Source organism: Xyrauchen texanus, chromosome 50 (genome assembly GCF_025860055.1).
Source record: "Xyrauchen texanus isolate HMW12.3.18 chromosome 50, RBS_HiC_50CHRs, whole genome shotgun sequence".
NCBI lineage: Eukaryota > Metazoa > Chordata > Actinopteri > Cypriniformes > Catostomidae > Xyrauchen > Xyrauchen texanus.
Genome location: NC_068325.1, coordinates 20,035,489 through 20,058,662, shown reverse-complemented (window position 1 = coordinate 20,058,662; position 23,174 = coordinate 20,035,489). Strand labels below are relative to the sequence as shown.

The window sequence follows — 23,174 nt, the reverse complement described above, 5'->3', positions numbered from 1 at the left end:
GATTCGTGAGCGAAGCGACTCACAGTAAGGACAGTGTGTCTCCATGGGAGCCGACTCTGCGTGGGCGCGGCCCAGACAGAAAACTCGGCTCTCATGCTTGTCTGACGACGGGATGTGTCTCTCGCACAAGGAACACTTACGGAACGACATCTTGAAAAAGACGCGAACACGTAAGTGGCTCTTCTAGATCTCTAAATATAGATTTATATTTATATAACTTCTATTTATAACACACGAGTATTTGCTTAAAAAGGATACTCTACACCTGCCGACGCGCTGCGGAGAATCAGTATGCTGAGGTCCGTTCACCAGCGACGCGTCAAACGGCGAGGCGGAGTGATGTTAGCCGGAGCACTGCAGGGGAGCGGAGATTCTTCTTGCTGCTGTGAAGATTGCGTCCGCTGACTGGTGTGAATCGAGAGCGAAGATAGAGGGCTTCGAGATGAGGTAATCGCTGTCTTGAAGGAAGAAATTCTGAGGAAATGGTGTGTGCATCTGTTTTATAGTTGTCAGTTTGCGCCGAAACGAGCGGTCAGTTTCGCGCCAAAACAGGTGGGGCTCAAAAACCATAGCCAATATTGCCGTTATTGTAGAGGGGTTTCAAATAGGTTGTGTACCCATATGCATTAGTAAACGCAATGTCAAGTGGACTGATGTCGTAAGGGAACTAGTTCTATCGGGAAGACACGCAGGCTTGAGTGAAGTTTGGCGTAGGCCCCGTCCGGTGGTCCGAGGGAGTTGTACCCGGAACCGTCATGTCCTGCCGGAGATAGGAGGCAGGGGCGAGGAGCCTACCCCCGTGCATGACAGGGCTCAACAGGTGGTGGTGGGGTGGAGGAGGTTGCCATGTTAGCACACTGAAACGGCAATGTGATTGTGAGCAGACTTATAAAGCAATGGCTTACATGTGATTGGCTAGGAGTTACCCCGCTAATGATGTGATGATGTACAGCTGCTAATCTTCCCGCTAGAACTACGCTGCGCTTCCATTGCTGTCACACTCCATAAATAATCTTAAATTATTCAATGCGATTCTATATTGGTTATTCCAATTTTTTTAAGGAGTTTTTCATTGCAAATCTCGACATCAGCACTATGTTCTCCTCGGCAAGAGAAGTGATGTCCAATTCATGAACGAATCGTTCTTTTTAGTTGCATCTTTTCAATGAATAGTTCATCAGGTTCATGAAAACTATTCTTAATGATTCATTCACAAATCGGACTGATCTGATCCTCAAGGTCATCTGAATTAGTTAACGATCCGTGTGCAGCGGTTAACGGCTCTCCAGAGAGGAAAATGATCTGTGAATAGCAACATCAATTTCAGTCTGATTCTCACACAAAACATTTGTTTTAGACCTCTCAGAATCATTGCATGGGACACTTTAATTATACTTTAATGGCACTTACAAATTGGAAAAACGTACAGAGATCCATGACACAAGAATTGCAATAATGGATTCTTGCAGTATTGTTAACATTTAAAGGTTTTCAAGGACAAAACGACAGGATAAAATAAAGAAACATGGTATAAACCAGCAGCAAATGGAATAATCTGGTAACGAGTGTCTAAAGCTTTACAAATGGACTGACAATTAAGAACAAGAGTTTCTTTTAATTCAGTGCAATCAATGTCACTCGTTTCGTTGCATGCACAATTGAACACATCAATCAACTAATTGGATTTTTTTATCACATTCGCACCGTGACTTCCTTCACTTACACTTTGACTCTACGTTCACCAAATACATTCATATTTTTACGCTTTTTGCATCATTTGAAAACGACAAGGTTTGAGCCTGCTGAAAATCGGTTGGGGACTCATCCAGATGAGAGGAAACCTCGGTTTAAAAATAGAAATGGTAGAAGCGTTTGGTAACCGTGAATGCTTGGCGTAACACGGTGTCCTCTTAGTTTCGTTTAACACTACTCTCCATTGCCACGGTGGCCACCGATTTCACAACATGTCACAAAATGGGATCTTGGAGGCCTGTGTTCTCTTGCATGAAACATGACCGCTTTTGTATCAGGTTCTGCATGTCGAGAAGCTCATCTTTGAAGGCTTGTGATGAAAAGGCACGTGTTCCTTTAACTGAATAGAGGCTTTTTAATGCATCCAAGCAAAATCTTAAATAATCATATCGCACATGTGTGTAATTGTATGTGTGTGCACAACGAATGAGGCCCTATTATCTGGGTAACCATAGCAGCCTTTCAGCTGTGCACACATCCTCATTTGCACAGAAATGAAAGAAAACAACAAGCAAATGAATCCCCGAAAGAAGTCAGACGCATGCCTGCAAATCCCCTCAGAACTGATTTTTTTCCATGACCTTATCACTGTGATTGCTGGCCGATAAAGAAGCGGACTCTTAAGAGGGGAGCTTCTCTTGACACAAATCCACAACGGTAACCCAAAAATTGGATATTGGACATTTGGTACTCGGGGGCATGTATTGAAAGAACACACATATGTACCAAATTACCTGTGCAAACGAGAAAGTTGGCAAAACAATTCTGCAACATTATTTCTTGTCATTTTTGTCCATTTTATTCATATGCTACTGAGAAAAGAAAAGTCAACCAGTCTAAACTGGTTTGCTGTTCTTAGATGGTCTAGCAGGCTGGTCAGGCTGATCTGATTAGCTGGTTTTAGAAGGGTTTTAGGCATCTGTGAGCTTGTCATTTCTAGATATTTCATGCACTGATGAGCCAAAACATTATGACCACCAGCATAGTATGCTACTGGTCCTCTGCGTGCAGCCAAAACAGCACCGACCCGCTGAGGCATTGACTCTACAAGACCCCTGAAGGTGTCCTGTTGTATCTGGCACCAAGACATTAGCAGCAGATCCTTCAAATCCTGTAAGTTCTGAGGTGGAGCCGCAGTGGATCGGACTTGTTTATCCAGCACATCCAACCGATGAATTTGGAGGCCAGATTAACACCTTGAACTCTTCATGTTCCTCGAACCATTCCTGAACTATGTGTGCTGTGTAACAGGATACATTATCCTATTGAAAGAGGCCACTGCCATCAGGAATACCATTGCCATGAAGGGGTGTACCTGGTCTGCAACTATGTTTAGGTAGGTGGCACATGTCAAATTGATGTCCACATGAATGGGTTTCCCTGCAGAACATTGCCCAGAACATCACACTCCCTCCACCCAAGTGATGTAAAAGAAAACGGGACGTATTGGACCAAGGGACCCCACAAGCCTCTGACCCAGTCGTCTGGCCATAATAATTTTTGACCATAACAAAGTCGCTCCGGTCTTCACTCCTGCCCATTTCTCCTGCATTCAACACGTTGACTTCGAGAACTGATTGTTCGCTTACCATCTAGTCCACCCAGACCTCGACATGTGGTCTTGTTAGGAGACGACCAACGTTATTCGCTTCACCTGTGAGTGGTCATAATGTTTTGGCTCATCAGTGTATATAATTAGCAAACAACCTTAAGACAATTGGAACAAGAGTATATTTGTACAGTAGTCTTACTGGGGTGTCCGTGTAGCCCTCTTAAATGAGTGTTCCTGGTGCAGTTGTTGATGTGTTTGAAAAGGTCTGGGCCAGGCAGAATCCAACATACCATCGAGAAAGCACCACTAGTATGTTACGACCATCCAGGATCTACAGACAGAGTTAAATCCACATCATTTGAGGTTTCGTTCATGCCCGTAACACTAGAAGACCACTAGAAATCCATAACCCTAAGTACGAGCATTAGCAAAAGTGATGCATGCCTTAGCATGCATACACATTCTACCAAATGTGTCAATTGTACAGGTAAATGTTAGCATCAGTAGAGTTCCTTTAGATAGGTAAAGTTAGAAAGTGATGGAATTTACTGAATGCGCTTCATAGAGCTGCATTAGTCTGAAAATCTTTATTAGTTTTGTTCGCAGCTGTAAAGAAACGTTAATCATTTTGCACATCAGATAATAAACAAACACATCTTTGACTCATGAGCTTTAGTCTAAAGGTCAAAGTTACTTGTCTTTTTTTAAGTCAACGTGTCAGTGAAGCTCCGATTCACTAATGCTTCCTTTTTATCCCACATTTTTCCCCAAGGCGGAATGCAGCCTGTCAGTCGCTCTTTGGAAGGGCAATCACTTCAAAGCTGTAGAATAGACAAAATGTGCTCTCTTGTGATGAATGACAGCTCTCAAGTGTCTTTAATGTCCTGCCTGTTTTATTTTTTTCCTGCTGTGCCACAGGGATGTAGCTTGCAACCCGCTGGAGGGGAGGTGGTATCACAACCATCTGCACATGCCATCGCTATAAATAGTCTTTTCGTTTCTCTGTGAAACATGCCATCACATTCAGAGATCAGGAAATAGTAGGACGAGTTCCAAAAGGCTAAATGATGTCATGTTGAATGGCTGTTAGTTGGATATCATTGGCTTATTTCGATTCACAAACTAGGACTGGGGTCATCAAGCTCCTTAGCTCTTCATTCTTGTTTTGCTCCACTAATACAAACGTATCGGGTGTTTACCATATCGATCAATAACAACAGAACCATAAGGATTTTGTACAATATAGACACCACGCGACTACATGGTACAGTGTTTTATTTCAAATCCTGTTTTTTCATCATGTCTCATTTAAAAACAAAGTCAAGATCATATAAATGATGCAAAAATCTACTGTTTGAAAATTTGACTCTAATGACATTCAAAAAACAACATTTTGCATAGACGCAAACACCTAACGCGCAACATTTTTATTTTCAAATTACATCTATAACCAAATGTGCGAAACTTTGACTCTAAAAAACACATCTCAGTAAAAATAATTGAAAAATAACGATTTGCATGCTCAGTTTCGTAATTGATGTAAACACCTAATGTGCAAATCTTTGACTCTAAAATCACATCTTAATCAAGATCATTCAAAAAAATTACTTTTCAAAAGCTCAATTTCATAATCGACGCAAACAACTAATGTGCGAAACTTTGACTCTAAAATTGCATCTCAGTTAAGATCATAACAATAGCGCTTTGCATGCTCCGCTTCGTAATCGACGCAAACGACTAATGTGCGAAACGTTGACTAGAATCTAATCTTAGTCAAGATCGTTTGAAAAATAACGCTTTGCATGCTCAGTTTTGTAATAAATGGATTATGAATGTCATGACATTCAGGGCTTGTTTATTGCAAACGTTATTGACAGAAATACTGTATCATTTTTCGAAGGATCTAAATGAAAGCGGCAGAGATTACATTGACAATTCGTATTTCACACTTCAGGGTGTTGATGCTGGAGCTCGCAGGCCTTTCATCAGAAAACAGGAGATAAGAGAACAGATTCTGGTTAAATGACACATCTGTGTGCAAATATCTGACATGGCAAGAACGGTATTGGGATCAGGGCAGGAAGAGAGGGCAGATAAACCCACCGGCATTACAAAAAGGTTGCTGAAATGTTTTATTAAAGTTAAATACGTGCCAAGCTTGCAAATTTTACAACACATGAAACACTGCACATTTTGGATTTCTCTCTAATTTGACACACCCACTTCAGGGCGTGATGACGACAGATTTGGTGAACTAACCCTTGGGTAACACTTAAAAATGTCTGAATGTCATCACATTAGATAACAAAATATCAAAGAAAGTGGCATCGTTGCCCAATGTGTGGCTTGCAGAGTGTGCTTGTGCTATCTTTCTTTAAAATAAGTGCCAACATATCTCTAAAAGAAAACTTTGAATTAAGAAAAACAACTTTCATTTAATTTACAGTTTTTATAACTTGCTTTTACCAAATGAAGATATTCCCAAAAGTGGCCAAAGAGAGGTTTTGTTACATTGAACAATAGTGAAGTGTACACACACACACACACACACACACACACACACACACACACACACACACACACACACACACACACAGTTTACCTGCAGAAGAGTTAACGCCCGCCAGTGGCCGTTTCTCCATCGTCCTCACAGTCCTGCAGGAAAGAGTTTTTATCTTCACTGTATATCCTGATGAAAACACAAAGAAATTGGAGAAAATCTTGCTATGAATCATAGCTCTTCAGTCTTATTACCCTCAGCGGCCACTTTTAATAACAGCCTGCAGTGATGCTAGCGATTATGCCGTGTTTTGCGAGGCGGCTGGGGTTTTGTGCTGGTGGGTGTATTTCAGAAGGGAAAATGAAGAATAGATTTGGATGAGACATGATACCAGACTTCGGGAGGAGTGTGTGAATCTGAGAAGTCCCACTGAGGTTCCTGCTTGACATGGTCACAAGGGTAATGAGACCACAAGGTCCATCATTTTGGGAATAGTTGTCGTGGAAGTAGATTATCAACAGACGTTGGCAGAGTATACATTTCAGTGTTTACAGTCAGTTATCAACCAGCCAAAAGCTGCAAAAGGGATCTTTCGGCACATATTGCTTTACATGTGTTTTGGGGAATGGAGGCCAATTGGATGCTTTGTTGAGGTGAATAAAGAGACCAGTCACTTGAAATTGAAGTTGAAATAATGTAACCTCCCTTTTAGAATACAATTTTACTAGACGTTTTTGGTTCTTGCCTGGGTTGCCAGGGTGTTGCTATGAGGAAGCAAGGGGGTTGCTAGGGTGGTTGTTTGGTGGTTAGGTGGCAAAATAATGCCTCCATGCAAAGCTTCATTTTCTTTGAGCAAAATATATATTTTCTTTCTTTTGACCTAGACGTTTCGTAAAAAATGTCATGAATTTTTTTGTTTAGCTAAGTGAGCTAAAGATTTTCTGAGTTCACTCACTACATGGCATGATTACATGCCTCAAACGATAATAAAAAAAAAATCCTATCAAAAGGATTATAACTATCAAAAATGGTGCATAAATATCCAAACAAACAAAGTCTTCCACGGTATAAAGATAGAAATGTCCTAAAAGAGCACCAATTCAAGTAACATAAAAAGTTTCCTAAAGTCGAAGTAGGAGTTTCGACTTGCACGACTGACTGAAATAACTCATTTTTAACTAATATGCAACTGCATTGATTGCATATTCATTCCAATGGTCATTCAATCTCTAAAACGCTCATCTTCCACAATATTTTTATTTATTTATCCCATTTTCTCCCAATTTGGAATGGCCAATTCCCACCTGGGGTGCAACCCTGGTGTCCTGGCCAAATCATGGCCCTTACCAATCATGGTTCCCAAGCAATCCCCATCCATTAATTTTGCTCTATCACTCTACTCACTCCTGTCCACCAATAGCTGGTGTGTGTTGAGCGTACTGGTGCACAATGGCTGCCGTTGCATCATCCAGGTGGATGCTACACACTGGTGGTGGTTGAGCAGAGTCGCCTGTTCACCGTGTAAAGCGCTTTGAGTGTAGTGTCCGAAAAGTGCTATATAAATGTCTCATTCATTCATTCATACATTCACTACTTAGTAGGTCCTCGTGATGGCGTGGTTACTCACCTCAATCCGGGTGGTGGAGGACAAGTCTCAGTTGCCTCCGTTTCTGAGACCGTCAATCTGATCACGTGACTCGTTGTGCATGACACCGCGGAGACTCACAGCATGTGGAGGCTCATGCTACTCTCCACGATCCACTCACAACTCACCACACGCCCCATTGAGAGCGAGAACCACTAATCGCAACCACGAGGAGGTTACCCCATGTGACTCTACACTCCCTAGCAACTGGGCCAATTTGGTTGCTTAGGAGACCTGGCTGGAGTCACTCAGCACACCCTGGATTAGAACTTTGGACTCAAGGGGCTCATCAATACTCTGAGCTTCCCAGGTCCCTAATCCTCCACAATATTAGTCTGGTGGTAGACTGTGGCTATCCGCTTTCCTACAGCAATCTTGAAGCCGCGTTCATGATTCGTGTCAGGGCATCAGCGCCACTTTGAACTCCACATGAAAAGTGCTTGCAGACAATGTGGTGTGCTTCTGTGGTAATTAAAATGTGCCTTACTTAGGCTGAAATAGACTTTAATTTCTATCACAAGTCCCATTTTGGCTTGTTTTGTACATCAGATAGCTTTTAGAGGAACTTTCTCCATCATTTGTGTGCGTGTTGTGAAGTGTGCTTCAGTGTTATGGCTCCAGGCCGACACATTACAAAGGTTTCGCCCCTTCCAACCAGTGTTTATGCTGGTTTTACGTCTTAACGGTAAATGCGTTAATTGCTCTTAATTCTGACAGCTAATATAATACTTTTTCCTTTTGATCTTGGGGTGAAATATAACCTGGATATTTCTTACAAATTGAGATTCGCCTATTTCTTTCTAACTTCAAAAACATTTTGGCATAATTACACACCATGCAAAAATAAAGAACAATCCAATCCTTCAAGACAAAATGGTAGTCAATACTAAATGTCTTGTGGACATTAATTCAAACAGCAGCTGTACTTTTGGTGTTTTGGGCGGCTACAGGCTTCATCTCAGGAAGCAAACCGGAGTGTGATTTAGTTCTATCGGATATCCATTGCCTCCTCAATGCTGGGGGCTTCTGGAACATTCTGAATGTCAATATTACCTGCGGTTTAATCTCGCTCAAATGACACCCACTCCTCCCATTCTGTAAGTCATTAATCATGTCCTAGAAATCCCCCTGGGGTTACACACACATCACACACATCCATTCCATTTTTTGCCTTATCAAACACATAAATCTATATACATGTATAATTGGATTACTGAATTAAAAATATGTAGTTGCAAATGGAAAAAAGGAAGCATGCTAGCATTGCTACATACAATACATGTTAAATGTGATGTACATTATATTGTAAACGTAAGATAGATTCTAGACTGTGACAGCTGAAGGGCGTGCACACCCTAACAAGTCAATGAACAAGAAGGAAATATAGACAATAGTAATACAGTGTTATTTATATTGTCAAGCCGGTTCTTGCATCCTCCTTTCCATTAATCCCTTTACACTGGTGCTGAAACCCAGGAAGGAGGAGGGATGCACCGTATAAGAGTCCTCGCCACTACCATCTGCCGGGGGACGGAGGAGCTCGGCCGCCTGAGAGCGGACGAATGGCCGCCGACCGCATAGGGAGAAGGGGCTCCCAGCCAACCGCCTGGAGTGGGAGAACTGCTGCCTGGGGCGGGGGAGACCCCTTCTGTTTCCCGAGAATGCGTCAGGGTGTTCTGTCCACCAGGGGCTTGAAGACTGCCTCCGATCCACCCATAACGCCGTTATGGTGTGTAGTTGCCACATTTGTTTTTTGTTTCCCTCCCCTTGTCCCCTCCCTCATCCAGGTAGACGGGGATGACCTGTCAGCAGACGGGGCGGAAGGCACGCCCCTCCCCAGGGAAAGAGGGGTGTACGTAGGGCTTGGCGGTTATTATTCCACACACCCGGCCCCTAATCAGGCTAATCAAGCCTCAGAGAGGGATAAAGGCAGACTGATGACTGCTGTGGGACAGCGAGAGAGAGAGAGAGATTTACGGACTGCTCTCTGACACCTGTGTGTGTTTTTTGTCTTTTTGGTTCAGTTTTATACTAAACTATTTATATTGTCAAGCGGAAGGAACGGAACCCGTCTCAACCATCGCTGTGCATGGATTACTCTTTGTGAAAAGATAAGTGAATAAATATAATGTCATACTGCTAAAATTGTCTTGGCTTTTATTTTGAGTGCCGTTATTAATATTGTTCAATCGAAAACTGCTGTTCAGATTTGATATGGAATATAATCATATTGAAGAAAAATATTATTATTTATTGCATGTGTGTTAATAATTTAAGCAGTTAAGACACATATTGTATATCTGATTGTAGTTCTCATTTCTAAGTATCCCAATTGTTAGGCTTTAGAAGTGTGTTAAATGTGTGAGAATGTGTTGTTCATCAACCTGTTACATGTCCGAAATAATCACACAGGATCATTGAACAAAGTTTAAACTTGTTTTGCCGATTTTTCAGAAAATAACCCACCTAATTTCTTCTGTTAACCATAGATATTCCTTTATTATAACTTTTAGTAACATTAACAGACATAATTACATTATATAAAGCTTAAAAGATTATTAAAACGCTTTAAAAAGATTATTAAAAACACAGCGTTGCCTATTTCCACCATTGCAATCTGCTGCTCTAAAGAACCCGGAAGCATGTGGTGTGACGTCAGAGTCATTTTATCTATAAACTAAACCCATTTATACACACACCAATGTAAAACATCGACTGTCCCTCACATATGTGAATACGCCCTTGTGCACCGGGGGAATCCCAGAGTTTTACGCTAGAGGAAAGCCCCACTATTGCAGCGCAATTTTGCTGCATGTCTGGATGGAAAGTTAAGGACACAAACAAAGCAACAACTCTGGATATCTGAAAATAAAGCGACGTTGTTGTGGAGAAAGCTGCTTGCTTACTGATCAAGCCGCATGCATATGGGAGTAAAGAGTACGCCGCCTATACAGTGCATGTAAACGGGAACTCTGCTTTCTCACAATAAGCTGCTTTCTGGTATCCATGTAAACTTAGTCAACGACGTTATTTTAAATTTGTTGAGTGGAAAAAAAACATCTTTTCTGTGAAAAGTGTATTAGAAAGCAACTAAAAAGTAATATTAGTAATGTGATTATTTTTGTAAGAAGTAATTGGTACAGTCAGTAATCTGATTACTAGTTTAGAGAAGGAATTAGTAATTTGTAGGGAAATACATTTTTGAGTAACTAGATTTACATTTCCTGAAATAAAAACCTATACTTTGCAAGGCAGCCAAAGAATAATATAAATGTTTTATGTAAACCTGACATTTTATGGCACCTGGACAGTAAAGTTTACGCTGCATCAGAAAACACTGTGAATTCATTGATTTTTAACGTGAATGGAAATGCATGGGTGTGCGAAATTGACGCAAATTTCTCAAACGTTGAGAAAATGCTGCAATGCATGCTCCTACCACATTAAATTTGGCTTAATTAAACAAGAACAAACTATTTGCCAATGGCGTATGAAAAATAAACTCGATTCAAGATTATTACTCTTAAAACCAGTCTAAATATTTTATGCAGTACATTTATTTTGATTAAGGATGTTTCATTATTTTCAATGGAAAACAAGACAAAAATAACACATTCCTATTCGTCAAACGCTCCACCAGATCTTTCGCCAGTCTTGTGCACAAATGAAACGCCGTATCAGAGCATCACAATTCAGTATGCAAATAATGTGACATTGCTGACGGTTACATTTTAAATGGTAAATTCCATCAATGTAACTCAATATGCTTTTAAGGTATTTGAGATTAAAAGTTCAAAAATCTCCTGTGTTATTAGGTGTGTTATTCCTGTACGACTACTGTCACCAAACAGGTTTCCCAAACAGATAGATACTCTCCACATTAATGTAGGAAAGGAAAAGGCACCGTTATCAATCTAAGTAAATTAAAAACAGAAATACCTGTATTCTTTGATATTTTGAGTGGCACTTGCGATCTTCTTTTTTCATACAAAATGTTAAGAACCAATTGAACCTGTAAATCAATAGATCAATTATAAAATATAAAAACATTGCATTGCTTACTATATGTACATACTGTACCAAACCAGATACCGTTACAAGTCTGAATATAAAACGATGAGAAGAAAATAACTGAAATTCACACGTTCACTGCTGGAAAGAGGGTGCAAGCAACAACATTTCACAGTAATGCATGCACTGGCTGCCAAATATAAAGGTCTCGCACAGACATGCATGCACGCATACACACAGATTAACCTGCATGGGCTCATTTTCCTTGCTCATCTTTAAAGAGATAGGGAGGGTTGTTTTTATAAACAGGATGTGTTATCATGCTGAGAGTGATGCTAATAAAACACTATTTCAAAAACACGAATGGACTTGAAGCACAACTTATTTCATCACCAACCAATTCCTGCTGCAACCGGTCTGGCTATAACAAATGAAAAGTGTGAGTGAACACGAGCCCTGCTGTGACTACGAGATATGCTTCTAAATACAGTGATGTAAAACAAATGCACAACCTAGAGCTATAGATGCGAGGGTCTTTTAAAAGGGATATATTAGTGACATTTTCCATGATCATCTCAGGATAAAAAGAGCCTGATATACTAAAAATATACTGTTACTTTTAGAACTTAAAGGAATATTCCAGGTTCAATTCAAGTTAAGCTCAATCAACAAAATTTGTGGCATAATGCTGATAAATACAAAAAAGTATTTGGACTACTCGATTCTTTAAAAGCAAATAATGTTGATCATCTGATAACAAGGCCACATGTCAAAGTCTGGGTGGAATAGATGGTAAGCGAATAATCAGTTCTCATAGTCAACATGTTGAATGTAGGAGAAATGGGCATGAGCAAAGACCTGAGCGACTTTGACAAGGGCCAAATTGTTATGGCCAGACAACTGGGTCAGAGCATCTCTGAAATGGCTTGTGAGGTGCTCCCAGTCAGCAGGGGTGAGTACCTACTGACAGTGGTCCGAGGAGGGACAAATCACAAACCGGCGATAGGGTGTTGGGCACCCAAGGCACATTAATGTGCGAGGGCAACGAGACACAAGGTCTACTGTGGCACATGACACAGAAAATTGTAATGATGTTACAGGAGGAATGTGTCACAACACACAGTGCATCACGCCCTGCTGCGTTTGGGGCTTCGTAGCCGCAGACCGGTCATAGTGCCCATGATGACCCCTGTCCACCGTCAAAAGTGCCTACGAATGGGCACACGAGTGTCAGAACTGGACCTTAGAGCAGTGGTGGAAAATCGCCTGATGAGTCCCATTTTCTTTTATATCACGTGGACGGCCGTGTACGTGTGCGCCATTTACCTAGGGAAGTAATGGCAACGGGATGCACTGTGTTTTTTTGGGGGGTTTTCAAAAGGTCAACAAATCCCATAGACTAATGGAATGTTCAAATGGGCCTGTCCAGCTGTCAAATTATTTTAAAGAAAATTGATATGTTTGGTAAATGGTCTGCACTTATATAGCACTTTTTCTAACCTTTGAGGTTACCAAAGTGCTTTACACTGTGTCCCAACCACCCATCCACACACACCCATTCACACACCAATGGCGGCAGAACTGCCATGCAAGACTCTAGCCTGCCATTGGGAGAAACTTGGGGTTCAGTGTCTTACCCAAGGACACTTCGGTATGTGGAGTTGTGTGGGCCGGGAATCGAACCGTCAACCCTGCGATTAGTGGCTGTCCCGCTCTACCTGAGCCACAGCCGCCCCACAGTTGCCTTGGCTGTTTTAAAGTCCCAACATTCAGACGGACAGACACAAAGAATCTAAGATATAACAAATAATACGTTCCCCATCTGAACATGGCCATTCCATAAATGTCATCAGTTATGGGAAAACTATGAGTCCGATCAGATAGAAAAGTCAGAGCAACCGGAGTCAGAACATCCTGAAGGTCTGTGCCAAGTTTGGTGGTTGTAGCTTGAAAGCACTAGGTGTGTTTGCTTTGTCAAGCCAACATAACAAGGTATAACAACATAACTTTCTTTCCTTCCTTCCATCCATACATCTTTCTATTTATCTATCTATAATCTTCAAACTTGTTCAACACCAAACCATTCCCACAATGCCTGAGTTACGATGTATCAATTACCCACTCTCAAAATACAATAATTTTTGGCCTTATGAAAGAAAATACTTACCGTATGAACCTAGAGAACTTTTTTTCCTGTGCAGAGCTGCAGCACTGGCTTGCAGAAGAAACACAGCCACTGTGAAAGCCCAATGTGACTGCGATGCTCACGCCCCCCTCATGCTCCACAGAGTATGTGTGAATTAGGCCTTAATCCTAGAGATACAGAATTGGTGGCTTACCAAAGCCAAAGCAGCAGCACATCCCTGATGTAATACACTAATCAAAGAGACAACTTTTACTTGTATAACATTCACAGCTGCACTGGATTGTTTTACCAGATATTGAGTGCAAATGTGTAATTGTACACAATACCGAGGAGTTCGAATATTGCCCTAAGACCCTGGGGAAGGACACTGCTGGTTGTTTCTATCCATCAAATTGGGTTTCAGCCTATTTGTGCTGAGTGTCCTTCCATTATTTGCCAAGAAAGAGAGAGACCAGTGAGTCAAAATAGGTCCTGAAACTGCTTTTTCATAATGCAGGTCTAGACCTTATTGAAGCCAAACAAACGGCGACAAAACATGGGCCATATGACCATGTACTCTGCCAAAAATTATTTTAGTCTTGTTTTTGAGTACAAATGCCTACAATTATTTTAAACAAGATGAACTGACTTTTCAGAGAATATACCTTGAGTTACGTTTTTTTTCTTTCCCCATTGACAAACTGTTAATACGGACCCACTTTATATTAGGTGTCTTTACCTTCTATGCACTTTTACATTATTATGTAAATACATTTCTATCAGTAAGACTCGCAGACTTGAGTAAAGATTTTGATGACATTTATTTGATGAATATAAAACATAAAAGTAATGTCTCTCTTTGGCGTAGGCCCCGTCTGGCAGTACGAAGAAGTTGTACTCAGAACCGTCATATCCTGCCGGAGTTACTGTAGGAGGCAGGGGCGAGGAACCTACACCTGTGTAGGATGTGACTCAACCGGTGGTGGTGGGGTGGTGGAGGTTGCCATGTTAGCACTTTGAAACAGCAATGTGATAGATTGTGAGCAGACTTATAAAGCAACAGCTTGCATGTCATTGGCTAGGAGTTACCAATGAATGGTGCGATGATATACAGCTGCTAGTCTTCCTGATAGAACTACGCTGTGCTGACATTTAAAGTAGCTGCATTTATTTACATCTGTAATTATACCGCAAGTATACAGTTAACCTGACACCTAATCCTTACCCTAACCCGTACTTCTAAACCTCCCAGTACCTCAACCTCAGTACCAAATATACCTTAATATATACCAAATATACCACCAAATATGCATTTAATTACATCTGTAATTACACCAAGTATACAGTTAACCTGACACCTAACCATTACCCTAACCCCTACTTCTAAACCTCCACGTACCTAATGTAGTTAAATAAAAAAATACTCTGTATTGTATATATTTTAATGTTGGTACAATGTAGTTAAAGACACTTAATATATAGTGGGACCGTTTTTGCTGTATTTCAAGATAAAGTGTTTACATTTCCACATCCATATTGATAATAGTTAATATGGAAAAGCTAGGATTGAAAATCTAACCCTTTTTTGGACAAAATAATAGTATGACGTAAAATGAATAAGAAATATGAACGAATTCAGTTTGTGACATTGTCTATATTAATACCTTTTAACACAAAGTCAGATTTCTTTGCTTTCACTAAAGCACAAAAGATGCTCTTTGAAACATACTCCAAGCATGATGGATAACATGCATCTTCAGGTTTTGCACAAATTTTTAGTTTCCATGCCAGCTCGAGAGCATGCCAAATATGAACACATTCTGAAAGTTATCATGGCCAGGTCTAAGAGGGGGATTTTCAAAGATTTGACCCTCCAGGTCCAATGAAGAAACAACCACTTGCCTACCCTTAAGATAGAAACTCTCACGCCCAAAAACTGCATCTTGGTACCAGGACTTTTCACTTAAATGGTTGTGATGATAATAGAAAAAAGTATTGAATTAGAAAAATGCTAAATAGATGCATTTTCATTTGTAACTGTACATTATCTGAAAGAAGTACCTTTATCTTGTCATAACATGTTTTAAGTATGGGTAAACATTCTCACTGGATAACAAGACAAACATACTATTTTTTTGCAACTTCCTTTAGGGTATTGTCAAGACAACTACCGCAATATATAAATGTCAGTCATGTTTCAATATCCACATTTTGAACAGAAATCAAAAGCATGCTAAATGAATATTTAAGACAGTACACTTCCCCAAAGAAACAGTCGTTGCGACTTGGGGCCCCTATCAGCACGATTCATCTATTGCTCGCTATTGACAAGGTCTTTTTTCTCTCCGGCTAATACACTCTCTGTGCCCACCTGTGTCAGACTGAGGCTCATGAGACCGCTTTTGAATGGTGTTTGCAAATGTGTCCTTTTTATCACTGCAGATCTAGACTAAATAGCAAAGTAAACACAAAGCGACATTCTTTAAACAAGTAAAAGCCCTTTTCAGTCATTTGTTTTTCCTCCTGAGGTCGCTTTGTGTTTCTTGTTTGGCTAATGTGAAAGCATCTTTTTGTTGAAAGGTAATCGAATTAAATGTTTTGTGATCTAGAAGATGCTTTTCTTCCTTGAAGTTTTTTTTTTTTAACAAACAGATGCATGTTCCCATCAAAACTCTAGAGGTAGATTACGTCTGGCATCTTTAGTTCACAGACAAACTCATTTACAAACTTCTGTCAACGCTAACCTTTTACGAAAATTAGAGCGCGGCTAAACTTTGAAGTCCCTGTTGATAAACACAATATCATGCCAGCAAAAGATCAAAAAGCATCAGAAAAGCTTCTCAATAGAACTACAAAGTGTATAAGAGATATCCTTTCCCCCTCTTTTTCATGGCATTGTTTGTACAGGACAATTCCAAGTCTAATGCATTCTCCGCTGTTCGGCTGCACTAAACACATACATTGATTTTATATCAAGCTTGTCAAGCAAATTTACAACTGATAAGGTTGTTCAAGCTGCTAAAGGACGTTAGAATAGCTGTGTTGGTGCAATAAGACATAAATGTTATGTTTTTCAACCAAGAACTCGATGGACGTCATCAGAATGGCTAGATTTTCACATTTTCTGAAGACAATGTGAGTGGCACTTGCTTGGGCAAAATTTGCCGCCACAATCCTGAGGCGTTGCTATGTTCTGGGTGGTTGCTATGCCGTTACAAGTCCACATGATATTCTGGTCCCTAGATATGGCTTTGGGTCTTTCCTTAACCCTGTATGGTACACATTATGTTCTAGTGGTTGATTATTGTTCCCCATTTGATCTTCGGACATAAAATTGCTCTTAAGTCATGGTCACGTTTAATTTTGCATGGCGAAATTTCATGGGTGAAGGTGTGGGCGGATGTTGAGCGCGTATGAAATCTGCAAAAAACGATTTGCCAAGCAGCCTCTCTTTAATGCTGCACGTTATACTCTGAGAGAGTGAAGGTAAAAAGAAATGGCCACTTAAATGATGTCCATTGTGAATATTCAGTGGAGTAGTGTACAAAGCACCGCCCACACAGAGGTCATTTCCAAACCAAACATATTTCCTGTTGGTCAATGCGGTGAAATGGCCTGTCAAAGTTCACCAAACTTGAACTCCACGCGAAATCCGCCAGGGTAAATTCTTCGCCACCGGCGGTACAACACTCGAGATTCCCATTGAGATCACTGTATTTCGCCCGCATTATTTCACCGTGCAAATGTGTCCGCATCTTAATAACAAAATATAAATGAAATTGGTAAGTGTTGCCATATGGCAACTCTGTACACCAACGGAAAATGATCCAAAAACTAATTTTTCTTTAAAATGTATCAGTTTCTCTTTGAATATAATGAAGTATTTCTTTAAGTATTTGCACTTGGAACGCCTACAAAAATGTACCATGCATTTTTCAATATCGATAATCAATGTCACTAAACCCTATAGCCCATCCCCACTGTTGTCCAGTGTTGGGTGAGTTACTTTTTAAGAGAGTAATCAACTATAAATTACTAATTACTTTCTTTAAAATAGTAATCTGATTACAATTGAATTTTTCCCCCCATTTAGTTGTCCACCAGGCAAAAGTCTGATTGCATGGAAAACTAATAGCACACCTAGGCTCAGGTGCTAGAGCGGGCCGGCCACTAATCGCTGGGTTGGCAGTTCGATTCCTGGCCCACATGACTCTACATGCCGAAGTCTCCTTGGGCAAGACACTGAACCCCAAGTTGCTCCCAATAGCAGGCTAGCACCTTACATAGCAGCTCTGCCATCATTGGTGTGTGAATGGGTGCATGATACACAGTCTAAAGCACTTTAAATACCGCTAAGGTTAAAAAGGCGCTATATAAGTGCAGACCATTTATCAAATATGAGTAATAATTATAGTGATGTTAGCGTAACAAGCAAAACTACCAAGAACAATTAAATTAGTTGTTACAACACTTTTTAAATGAACGTATACAGACTGAGTCTCCAACCATTTGTTAGACATTTGATTAGCAGCACTTTAATTATTATGTATAATTAGGCTTCAATAATCTGTATATATTAGAGTTTGTTCGTATTGTACTGTATGTGCTGCATTCGCAAATATCATTCCTTTCTTTAATACTGTGTTTCTATGCACCGGTGCATTCATGGCACCTTTTGCTATAAACCAAAGATGATATTCATTAAATCAAAGGAATAATACAGCTTAATGCAAATGAGACACTTTGTACCAACTCGCATGAAATCCCCCAGACAAGTGAGGAATTAAATTACGGTCCTTGTTTTTATATTGGAGAAATATGATATTAGAGACAGACTGAGTGGTTAATTAAAACATCTGCCTGAGATGTGATTTATTCTTTATAATCCATGCTGATGAAAGGCCAGTAAAATCTTTTTTACTTTGTTTTAGTTCTTCTGTCTTTTTCCGCTGAGTTTTTTCCCTTTTCTTCGACTTGGGGGGGAAAGTTGTGACGTTATAGTATCTGACATTTGCTTGATGCTTTGGGATTTGGAAGGTCTTCTTTTCTAAATTACGTTAGTAAGTACATTTCAGTACAGTAAGTCACAAAGACTCCCAAATGCATTTTACTTTTACTAATGGTGTTTGAAAAGCAAGAATCACTACTTCTATAGTAATATAGCAAAAGGTGCTTTTACTTTTCTAAACAATAACATTTTTGCCTGGCGAATGATAAAACGGGTGCATGAATCCATAAATGTATAAACTGTAGGAGGTACCCAAGACTTATCTTATGACTATGATGCATTATATATACTTAGGGGTGGGCTCTTTCGACTTGGGTCAACCACCCAAAACCATAACCATAGTAACCATCTAGCAACTCTCTAGTAACCACCCTAGCAACCACACAGCAATGCTATGGCAACCAACCACAACACTCTAGCATTGGGGAATTGAGTTTTCTGAACAATTCTTCAGAAAGTGTAAATATCTTGTTACATTCAACAGTTCAAAAAATGCTTCACGTCCTTAAATGGTCCGCTCTATCAGTTTAAAAACTCATTTTGTACTTCACTTATGCGTTGCACCTCTTGTTTTGATATAAAGCTAACAGAACGAATGCAAAGACCCAAGGTCAATAATGTAAATGGTAAGCATTTGGCTTGAAACTGTCAATCATTTGAAGGAAATTGGTTTAAGAATAAACAAGAGTCAGAAATGTCAACATCTCACTTAATGGTCGGCTTGACACTAAAAATGGCTGCTCTTGAAAACAGAACACTTTCGATATCAAGTGCGTTATAACTTCCCAAGATATAACGCACTGCAATGCCAACGCAATTTGTCAATCTGTAGTCAATTGAGCAAAATGTTGCCATCAAGATTTCACACAAGTGGAGACTTGGAAGACAAAGTTTGTAGGGGGTTAGAAAAGGGCGGGGGGGTATAAATGCATGCTGTAATAATGCAGACGCGCACTCGCATCAGGACAGGTGCGAATGAGTCATCCGCCATCTATCCAGCTGGGCAAAGTGAGCGGCGATGGCTCAGTGACACTGTCAAGTGTCTGTTTGCGTCGGCACAGAGGAGTGCGTGGGGCAGCATCTGACAGTGAGTTCCAGCAGTGAAAGAGAGTTCGCAGAGAGATCCGTAAACAGCTTGGAGCGAGCCTGGAGCACACTAGAGACCAAACTGATAGGCACTTGCATCCATTTTTCACATGAGAATAAAAACAGTGACTGCTGTTTTGAAAAAATCAATTCTATGGGTCTGATATCTTTGAGAGATATCGCTGTTTATTTCATCCTTGAGGCATAGTCTACTGCATGCTAATACAAAGGGGTGTTATGGGTAATAACTCACACCTGTTTAGGAGTCACCACTGGTGCTAAATGAGGTTGGAACGTGCTCCGTCTATCTGTGATTGTCTCCCCATGTTTAATCGATGGCAGCTCTTCATCTAAAACAAAAACAAATTAAATTATTCCTTTGAATGTTTGGCGAGTCGCTGATTACTAATTAACCTAAATGAATGTTTTTACCCAAAGCTGCCCTGTTCAAAGTTCTTTGAAGGGAGTTTTAAAGTCAACATAAAAGCGAAACTTTGAGTATGTGTTAATGGACTTATTGCGTATGATTCGTTGGTGCACATGCTTCCAAAGACAAAACTATATCTTTGTAAGATTGATTTACCCAATGGAATTGTAAAGTCAACATGAAAATTGGCCTTATTTACTTTCTTAACAGGGTAGGTAACCAAAAAATTCAAATTCTGTCATCCTTTAATCTGCCTTTAATCTTTAATCTGCCCCTGATCACTTTCTTTCTTGCATTTCATTTTGACTTTAAGGCCACATTGACACCTAATCCATTTTCGTTTCCTTACATAATCGTTTTCCAAAGTATGCAGTAATGGAGAACGTCTTCGAAACACGTCATACTAGTGTGGATGGGAGGCGTAAATGTGATGTGTGGAATCTTATCTCTAAACTTGGAATTTCTTGGAATGCCGAGTGTGGAAATGAAAGCTGGTATAATGGAACATACCATCTGACATGATGTAAAAGAGGTGAGCTGGTTGGCCGGCACCAAGTTTTAGCACGTTGTAATCAGGAAGATCGTCCTCGCCGTAGTCTTGAACTTCTTCCTCTGTTGTCATGGTCTTGCCCGTCTCTGGTACGTCTAACGAAACATGGAAAAACATACACAAAGACAAGAGAAGATAGATGATGCAACTATTACATGAAATGGGTTTCATTTATGAAACTTAAGCAAACTCCACTTGGGTGTAAATCGTTTATAGAAGCTTTATTCGCCAAATACAAAATTCGCCAATTATTTCACTAGATTCCAGTCAAAATCAGTTTTAAAAATGCTAACAAATTATATAATTAGTACTGTATATACACAAAAATACAACGTATGCATAAATCTAACTATGTGCATGTAACAGGGTAATGTGGGCAAGGAGGAGGCAGGAACCGGATGAAGCATCAAAGTAATGTTTAATGAAAACTTAAAGACACAAACTTAAACACAGATGGCAGCTGCGTGGCTCTCTCTCTCCCAAGCTGCCCATCTGGCTCAGCACTCACGGCATGGCCCAGCCCCGCCCTCCTCCTCATCACACTCCTCCCTTGATAGACTCAGACCGGGGAACATGACGTACAACCCCCACCCCCAGCCTTCCAAGGGGCTGCATTGCTGCCTGCCGGCAGCGGCGATGACTCCACAACAACGCATCCCTCCACCCTCCTGGGTTTCGGCACCAATGTAACAGGGGTGAGGGATGGGCAAGGAGGAGGCGGGAAGCGGCTGAACAGTGAACGTTACTTTTAATGTAAAACTCAACATAAAAAAAAAACACACACACATGCAGCACGGCCGCGTGCATCTCTCTCTCTCTCTCTCTCTCTCTCTCTCTCTCTCTCTCTCTCTCTCTCTCTCCCCCGAACTGGCCTTATCCGTCTCCTTGGCTGATTAGCCTGATTGGGGGCCGGCATTGCGCACTCACGGCTCAGCCCCGCACTCCACCTCATCACAGTGCGATACCCAGAATGCCATTTTTCATTGGATATTTTCATACAGTTTTAGATTGGTTTGATGAATTGAACTTCCTCGAACAATAAGATTTAGCTAATTTTACAGCCTAAATTTAATACTCCTTTACACAAACATGTGAGGGAGCTTGTCAGCACATCAAGGGAAAAAACTCTACAATGAATGAGCTGTGGTGGTTTTTTCTTTTCCCTATTTAGTTCAGCAAACAAACAAACAAAAAACACACCCCTCAAACATACATGGGTTTTCATGGGACGGTGAGAAGGACAGTCGATACAAAGGAAATAATGGAAGCCCTATCATGGCTTACAAACATTTGTTAAATGACAGTGTTTTAAAGACATTCAGCAGGTTATTTAATAAAGGCTCCAACACTATTTCTTCCAATTTCAGTAAAACATGAATGCAACAATTTACGTACAAATGGTCTGACAGACAATTACATTCTTCTTGCGTTTCATGACTTAAATCAAAACATTAAAATTGAGATTCCGCTACACTTTGCTTTACATCAACAGAGTTGAACTAATCAACGAACACAATTAAAATTTGCATGAAGATAGTCCTTAATGCCTTTCTTGATGTTGCCCTTTCACCCCAAAATAACCTTGGAGAGTGCTTGGAGAATTGCAGGTCAAAGGACTTGCTAATATGCTTTGATTTATTCAGTGGAGGGGCTAAATGACCAAAAATATCACAGGAAAACAACATGCGTGTTTAATGTGCTTTCCCCCAATGCTAGTAAAACTGCTGAAATGTGAATAAGACATTTTGACACAAATCACTGGCAGTCATTTTTGATGCATCGTTTGGAATATTTAAGCTAAATGAGAACTAAATGAAGCCATCAATCAGCCATTCCAGCTGTGTTGCTCTGAAGTACGGGATTAAAATTCACAGACCCAAAAACATGGGTAAAAAAAAGGATCTTTTAACCAATGAATTTCAATGACTTTTAAAAATAATATGTTTTATAGAGATAGCTGGGCAGATTTTCATTTATAGGCTGTATAAAGTACCAATGCTTGGAATGAGATTTAAATAACAATATGATAATCAGAATTTAACAATAAAGATGTGACATTTTAACTGGTGCGACTGCAAAAAATATATGTGCATATACACAGATGAGTCAAAAAATTATGTTTAGTGTTTAGTGCCGCTAAAACAGCGCCGACCCGCCGAGGTATTGACTCTACAAGACCCCTGAAGGTGTCCTGTGGTATCCGTCACTTCTCCAGGTAAATGGCGCACACATACACGGCCGTCCACTTGATGTAAAAGAAAACTGGACTCATCGGACCAGGCGACCTTCTTCCGCTGCTTCAAGGTCCAGTTCTGTCGCTCGCGTGCTCATTGTGGGTGCTTTCAACAGTGGACAGGGGTCATCATTGACACTCTGACCATATGGCTATGCAGTCCATACGCAGCAGGGTGTAATGCACTGTGTGTTGTGACACATTCCTCTAGTAAGACCTTGTGTCAATTCAGACCAGACGGGATAGCTTTCATTGCCCTCGTGCACCATTGAGACTTGGGCGCCC

At 40.5% G+C, this 23,174-nt stretch overlaps 1 protein-coding gene across 1 annotated transcript in view; it reads right to left on the bottom strand.

Annotated features, from left to right (window-relative positions):
- Positions 1-21,231, bottom strand: part of LOC127641014 (histamine H3 receptor-like) — a 56,918-nt gene extending 35,687 nt beyond the window's left edge. Inside the window, exons 1-3 of the mRNA XM_052123745.1 lie at positions 21,165-21,231; positions 20,617-20,751; positions 5,907-5,993 (exon numbers count right to left, since the gene is read on the bottom strand). Coding sequence (XP_051979705.1) covers positions 5,907-5,993; positions 20,617-20,751; positions 21,165-21,231 — 289 coding nt within the window. The remainder of the gene's footprint in view (positions 1-5,906; positions 5,994-20,616; positions 20,752-21,164) is intronic.
- Between the last annotated feature and the right edge of the window lie 1,943 nt (positions 21,232-23,174).